The sequence below is a fragment of the Austrofundulus limnaeus genome, unplaced genomic scaffold (assembly GCF_001266775.1).
Source record: "Austrofundulus limnaeus strain Quisiro unplaced genomic scaffold, Austrofundulus_limnaeus-1.0 Scaffold27, whole genome shotgun sequence".
Lineage (NCBI taxonomy): Eukaryota > Metazoa > Chordata > Actinopteri > Cyprinodontiformes > Rivulidae > Austrofundulus > Austrofundulus limnaeus.
The window spans coordinates 2,026,312-2,034,283 of NW_013952429.1; the positions used below are offsets into that span (position 1 = coordinate 2,026,312).

Here is a 7,972-nt window from a genome sequence, read left to right on the forward strand (position 1 = left end):
CCCCCCCCCCACGCCGAGCTTACACCCTGTCACCAGCCCCAGGCCGCAAACCGCCAGCGAGGCCGGAGAGGGCACGCAGATACACACGGTGTCACACACATGAAAGCACACGGACACTCAACCTGCAGGAGCACACWGCAGCTTATTAGGCTGGATGCTGGACAGCCCTCAGCAACTTTACCAGAGGTCTCAGAGGTCACACAGCTGCTCTCCTCACAAATGCTGATGACAGAGGGATGTGACGACGCGGACAATTAACTGCAGCATCAGAAAACAGACGAAGAGCAGGATGAGGAGACAGCAGGGGCTGAGGCACGCAACGGGAAATATCTCGCTAGGAAATGTTTAACTGACCAGTCTTTAACTTCCTTTTGTCTTGTGACAGATTGGAAAGATTTAAAACTGAGCTGCAGAAGTTAGGAGAAATTAGAGAACTGAATCTTGAAGAAGTAATGTGGCTCTAAAGTGATCTGTTGTAGCAATATACCTGTTCTCAGGCCTGGTGCCTCCTAGAAGGCTACAAAGTCCTGATCCTGATCTGGTCCTGATGTGGTCCTGATATGGTAAGCCAATATTCAAAAACCTAAAACTCAGGATGTATTTAAGAAATAAATGGTCTGAAGAATAATATTTTTTTCTGGATTTTTTTTCTGAGACAGAAAAAAGTCTGCTTGCACAACATCTATTTGTGAAAGTTACTTTTAAGATGTTTGATAGTTCTGTATTTTTACTTGAATTCAACAACAAACAAGTTTCAGGTCATCATCTTCAATTTTGCATCTGTGTCCAGTTATTTATATTAAAGTTCAAGTTGGATTTTTTTTCATGGTGTCATAAAGTCCTTATAATTTATATCAGAAATGTTGTTTAGGCAAGAAATGTAACAAATATATTTCAGTCATAGAAATAATGCTGATATTGTTAGAATGTAGAGATGTTCAATAAAACTAGAACCAACAGCTCTGTTGTTTCTGTTGTGTCTTTATTTAGCCACACGATGGAGCCTGTTGAAAACTTTCAGCCAGATAAACCTCAGTACAGTCATTGTTTTGTGTCCATGTTGTTCTTTAATTAAAAATTTAACTAACTCTCTTCATATTCTTCAAAATGTCACTTTTAAAATTATTTCCCCCAAAAGCCTCATAATTTTTTTGCAGGCCTGCAGCTCAAGTATTCTCACATCCCACACTTTGGCAATTCTAATTTGAAAAATTGTGACATGTTCCCTTTATGTCTTGTGTGGAGTTTGCGTGTTCTGTCCATGCACCGGTGGGTACTGCTGTTTCCTTACACAGATGAAAAACATGCCTGATTAACTGCAGCTGTACTTCTGCTGCAGCCAATTTGACAATTCAGTCAATTTTACAGATACTGAGCTAAAATTGATGTGGTAGTAGCTGAAAGTCACCCAAACAAATAATACAGATTGCATAAGGTCTTGCTCAATTGTGCCTGATTGCATATATTGAAATTTTCAAAGTTTGTATGAGCTTAGTTTAAAAACATGAAAGCCAGCAGACAGTTTAGAGCTTTAAAGCCCTTTCAATCCATAATATTTTACACAACTYATGACTTTTTTTGTCGAAATTACTAATAACAGTGATTTATTTAAAATTCATCAGCATTACAGTGCATGCCTAAAAGAGGCTTCCAGTTGATTTTTTAAATTCCATCATCAACATTAATATCTTTAAAATGCTCATGTTGTGTAAAAYGTCATAGTGTAACAGGGCCTTTAGAGGTGTCTTTGCAAGTCAAAAACGCTCTCTGTGCAGCTCAGACACAGTTAGAAACAAACATGGTTCAATGGGTCCATTTGGAAACAGGTATAGAGACACAACACAAACTATCCAAGTGTTAACAGTATGAACTGTTTAATACGTGTTTGCTTTTACAAAACAGAAAAAAGTTGAAGAGAGTTTACATCTATCGGCAAAACCTAGAATAAAGATAACGTGCTTGTTATTTAACTGCACAGGTTTTAGTTAAGTTCTGTTCCATGTTTCTGGACTATTTCATTTAATTTGTGCTTGCTTTTGATTTCACAAAAAGTGTGATAGATTCCTAAGGTTTTAATCATCAAACATTAAAAGAACCTCAGGCAGGATGATACACAAACAAAAAGAAAAGCATGGAGCACTTCTGTTTTGCCTCCTTCCAAATGTGTTAAGATCTCCTAAGAGCTGTGTAAACAGAACAAACACACATATGTACAGACAAATCAACAATCAGTAATTTATACATCACACAACGATCATAAAGAAACCAAGAAGAAAACAGTGAAGTGTTCAAGAAGCCCTGAAGGGCAACATCGGGTCGTCGTGCTCGAGGAACGGTGAGGTTTTTATATGTACTGATTAAACATGCTGAGAGTGTGTTTGTTATCTTAAACAAAAGTTATCAAGATTTCGCAGCAACTGCAAAAATAAAAAAAACCCTTCTTGTTCAAACACAATTGAAACCAGATGTTTACATATACTGTATAAAAAGACAGAATAATGTTTTTCTAATTGTCTGACATTGAATCAGACTAAACCAGTGGTTTGATGAAACTAAAATTGAACTGTTTGTCCATCATGACCATCGCTGCATTTAGTGGAAAAGGAGGAAAGCTAGCATCGTCCAAACTGTGAAGTATGGTGGAGGCAGCATCATGTTATGGGGATGTGATGCAACACAAACTAGCACACTTCACAAAAATGATCACATCATCAGAAAAAAAACAAGTTTATGTCATCTCAGGGCACTGTACAAAAAAATAATCAATGTAAGGAATCCAGCAGATTGCATTGAATCACTTCATCGCAGTCTCCCATCCCTTTTGCAGAGGTTGCCATGGCAAATGGACTTGCATCAAAGATTTGTCAATTGTTTCATTCCAGATGCCCTTCGTTGCAACCTGAGTTTGAAGATTACAAGACCGCAGCACTGACCACCGAGCTACTGCAGTAAAACATCATATAAAAAAGTGATGCAATATATCAGAACATCAGGCAGGAAGTTRAAGCTTTGGTGCAACTGTATCTTCCAAATGGACAATGATCCTAAACATACTGCCAATTAATTACAAAGTGACTTTAGGAYACCAAAGTCAATGTTTTGAAATGCCAAAGCTCTGATCTTGATCCCATAAAAACAAGCAGAACTGAAAGGTTGTGTGTAAGAACAACAACCTGCAAACATGACTCAGTTACACCAGTTCTGTCAGGAAGAATGCAAACTTTTGTGAAACGCTTGTAGACAGAAACGCTAAATGTTTGAGCAAATCATAAAGTCTAAAAACAATGCTACCAAATACTAACACAATGTATGTAAACCTGTGACTTTGAAGAAGGTAATAAAACATTTCCTTTCTCATCATTTGGGATTTTAGCAAATATAAATAATTTGAAGAATCCAAACTGACCAAAAACAGGAAATATTCAGGCTGATTTAATGTTGTGTGTCTTTGTGTACCATGTATGTAAATATCTGGTTTTAGTTGTATGTATAGCTTCTATTACACAAGTTGAATACTTTGGTTAAATGCAGGCAAAATGAGGAAACAAACAAAATGGCAGCCAGCGTCATTGTTCAAACTCCTGATTCTCTGCTGATGTATAAAGGTAAGGTGGGCTGTAATCTGTCAAAGCTGAGCTGATTCTCCGTGTCCAGAACACACAGCATCTCCACCGTCTCTTTCACAAAAGTCCCCTTAAAATCCAAGTGAATGTCATCTCGCATTTTGACTTCCCTTTTAGTTCCTACGTTCAGTCTCTCGAGTTCTACTTTTGCTCCTTCATCATCTGCGTCGTCTCCACAGCACAAAGCTACTTCATTCTCGTAGCAGAAAGCACTGGGGGAGTGGGAGCCCTGAAGGCGTCTTGCAGCCCTTGGGGCAAATGGTGACGGGGACCTGGAGTAACTTGAGCTGGAGGATGATGATTGACCCTTTCTCTGGCTCAATTCCCTGGCACTGCAGTAAGGTGTAGATGGCACTTCGTAAGTCTTATGAAAGCGGGAATAGTCCACGTGGTAGCGGTCGCCTTTCTCGAACACTAGCGGCTCAAAGCGGTGGCCCCAGAGGATCTCCCTTGCCAGGTAGGAGCTACGGGCCTGCGTGGTCATAGCCGTGGCCTCCACCATTCCCTCCAAGATGACCACAATCTCAAAGTCCTCCTTCCGTAAGTCACTGCAGCTCAGGTCATACAGTGGACTGTTTTTGTTGATCTCATGGACGATCACCAGAGGCGACACCAGAAACAGGCGATCCAGTCCRTCGTCGTAGCCAACGTCAATGTCTGTCTGCTCTAAAGGGAGGTATTCYCCCTCTGCTGTCACATGGGGCCTAATGAGCTGAGCGCGCACATGGGCTTCAACAATATGGCTCTTGCGCATGTTCCCCAGGCGCCACATGAGGCACAGCTTGCCGTCTCGCAAAGCAATGACTGCATTATGGGAGAACAGGAGGGTCTGTGCCCTCTTTTTGGGTCGAACCATCTTTGCCATGATGGTGCCGATCATGAAAGAGTCAATAATGCAGCCAACGATGGACTGCACCACCACTGTCACAACAGCAATCGGGCACTCCTCAGTGACACATCGGAAYCCATATCCGATGGTGGTCTGGGTCTCGATAGAGAAGAGGAATGCCCCGATGAAGCCTTGAACGTGGAGAATGCACGGCCGCCACTCGTCTTTGCCTGCTTCTGTGGAACCCCGAGAATACTCGTCCTTCATGGGAATGCGTAGTTCAAAGTCTCCATGAGCGAGGGCCACGCCCCAGAAGATCAGACCAAACAGTAGCCATGACAGAAGGAAGGTGGTGGTGAAGATGAGCAACAGGTAACGCCAGCGGATGTCCACGCAGGTGGTAAAGATGTCAGCCAGGTATCGCCGCGGTTTGTCCTCCATGTTGTTAAAAACCACGTTGCACTGGCCGTTCTTCTTCACGAAGCGAGTGCGAAGGTGTCTGGCGCTCAGGTCCAGGTCCAGACGGCACGAAGGCGAAGAACGGCAGCTGCTGTGGATGACGTTCTCATTGGTCAACCTCAAGGGCAAAGCCCCTCGACCTTCATCACCTCCTGGACAGTCTCCTTCACCTCCTCCTTCTTTGTCTCGCATGCAGGCCCCTGACAATTTCTGCTGAGTCAGAGGGCTGTGGCCGTTGTGGAGGCCCAGGCTGGAGATCTTTAGGATGTCTTCATCAGTGGAAACAATACTGTATCTAAAATAATCAAACAAAAACAAACAAACAAAATTCATGAAAAATACTGCTTTAAGTTTTATTATCAGTATGCAGGACATTACATTGTTCACTTTGTTGTCAAGCTTCTTTCTTTTACCTATATAGTAACAGACGCATAATGAAAATTTTGATATATCTATATATCCATTTTTCCTAAAAACAGAGAAACTACAGAAATATGTAAAACATCTGGATTAGGGTCAGAAAAAACAACCAAACATCAATGATGTCATTGTTTGACAAAGGTCTAAAGTTGTTCCTGCAGATAACGAAGCACTGCAAGTTCAGAGAAGACAAACACGAAGCGTTTCTTCTAATTCTGTGAATAGATCTGTCTCATCAGACCAAAATAGTTAGCTACTGTTGCTAAGCAACAGTTGGACCACAGGTTTTAAGGTCTGATGATGAATGAGACAGAAAAACATTATTAAACATAACTCTTTATAAAAGTCCCGATCATTAGCTGATTATAACTATAGTTCAAATTATTTAAAAATATAGTTATTTCATTGTATTTATTCAGTTTGGAGGGTTAAAAAAACTAATGATAAACCCCACAGATCTGTCATTTCTGTATGTGTAAAAACAAAATGTTTGTTTAGGAAACAAAATAACTGTGGTTAACTGACTTTAAAAAAGCCCTCTCCTTCCTCACCATACCTTACCTGTTTACCCGCACCGCTCCCATGGCACCGGTGATCATCAGGCTATGTCTGCGCGGGCAGTGATGGAGGTCGGGGCGGTCGGTTCCAACCATTAACGTACTGTTGATGGACAGGGAGGCAATACGAGCTCAGGTCTGTCTTGCGTTTGCATTGAGGCTCGTCTTCTTATTGGTTTTCTGTGGAGAAATAGAAGGGGAAAAAAGGTTTATGTGGTTCTCTCCACTTGCAAATAGCAACAGCAGCTAGCTGTAGTACTTCTGGTGCAACCTGTGGCACTTCCAGAAAGACTATCATAATATTTCTGCCAGAATAGTCACTTACTGTAAAATGTTGGTGTTAAATGTTAAAACTGAATTTGCATAAACTGCAAAAACAAAACATGGTTGGATCAGGATGGTCTTAGTCCATTTTGTGCTTTAACACTTTCTGTAAGTGCATGCTTGAATACGTTTTTTCCCATGCAAAATCCATAATAAGAACATTAACATTGCCTTGAGGACTGTGTGTACATCTGCAGCTAACTATATCTGGCCAGTCAGGACACTACGGTTTACTGCAATGCAGTGATCAGTCTCATGTTGATGCCTTACACCCCCATTTTCTATTATTAGTGACAGTCTATGTTAAGAAAGCAGTGGCACACACTCTGGAAAGCAGATCACCCAGTTTCAGAGCTGAAAGGCCTTTTGAGATTTGAGAAAAGATTGAACCAGCAGTTTTTTTCCACATGCAACTTTGCACATAAAACTATGAACAGAAGTTCTCCATGAGGTGTTTGCTACAGGGATCCTGAACAGATCATTTCACCAAAACTCAAGGACGTTTAGATTTTTAGTTACCAAGCTCATAAAGACATACCTTTAGAGTCGTGCTTATAATCTAATTAAAAATACATTTAATATCTAGGTTTTAAGGCAACAAATAAATGGTTTTGCAGCCCATTTGGTTTGAATACCTAAAAGCAACACAATGCTGCTGCCACTGATGTTCTGCACGTGTCCTCTTTGTGTGACTTGAGGGTTATCACTTGTGAATTTGCTTTTAAATTACGTGTGAATATGGGCGCATGGCACTACAATGTGTGAAAAGCGCCGGTTGCGAGTCTTCGTGGTCATTGTGTGAAAGAATCCAGCCCTGTTTAATGCATGGAGCAGACGAGACAGTTCTGTGTAATAAAAGCCTATTGATCAGGTCCTTACCCAGTGATTAGCCTTAGGCACCTTCAGACCAAGTACGGGTGGAAAACTGGACAGGCAGGGGAAGGGACACAGGTTTAAAAAGGAGATGAATCATGGTAATCCACTGTTAGAGGAACAATTGATCTGGTTTTTGGCCTGATTTCAAGGTTATATCACAAGCCAGTGGCTTCCAGGGGTAGTAAAAAGCACTGGGTTGCATAAGCAATAGAAAGCCAATTGCATGCACTGCTAAAGGTCATTGATGTTTACATTTCCTTGTGCGTAAATCATTTTTACTGGTGAAATAACTGGTCTGCATCAACAACGGCAGACGGATTTGGAAAAATTTTGAGAGCTGCTGTTTAAAAGCAACTCGATATGTCTGTCACCTGAGCCATAAACACCCAAACTGCACACATGAACATACAAATCAAATTTTGATGGGATTTTGGTTCACATACTGTACGTCAGGTTTCATGCAAACCTTGAGTGAGCTGCTGTAAGGTAATACCTTCATGTTTGCTGGGGATGAGTTGGAGACACAAATTTGTGAGAAGATGTGCACTAAATGTGCACAATTTTGCAAAATTTCTTGAGAAAATTTGGCCCAAATTTTGCCATAAATATACCATTAACTATGCCACTGAAAAAAGTCACTTTCTGTCTTCAGGACGGAAATTTATTGTTACATCTAAAAGTGATTCACCATGTTAAAATCAAACTTAAATACTGAATATAAGTTTTAGATCAGTTATCGGATAGGTCAGTCCTATTCTTTATATAGAAGAGTAACATCAAGAACCAATAAAACAAATCAATCCATCCATCTATCCATCCATCCATTTATCATCTGTCTATCTATCTATCTATCTATCTATCTATCTATCTATCTATCTATCTAT

General features: G+C 40.7%; 1 protein-coding gene and 1 long non-coding RNA gene across 2 annotated transcripts in view; one reads left to right on the plus strand and one right to left on the minus strand.

The window, feature by feature from the left end:
* Positions 1 to 7,972, plus strand: part of LOC106515253 (uncharacterized) — a 19,897-nt gene that overhangs the window by 7,311 nt on the left and 4,614 nt on the right. The window lies entirely within an intron of this gene.
* On the minus strand, positions 1,850 to 6,184 carry LOC106515250 (ATP-sensitive inward rectifier potassium channel 12). The gene is made up of 2 exons (XM_014004945.1): positions 5,893 to 6,184; positions 1,850 to 5,206 (listed from the first exon to the last, which is right to left on the minus strand). Exons 1-2 carry the CDS (start codon positions 5,982 to 5,984, stop codon positions 3,574 to 3,576), a joined length of 1,725 nt encoding a protein of 574 aa, XP_013860399.1. The 5' UTR covers positions 5,985 to 6,184; the 3' UTR covers positions 1,850 to 3,573.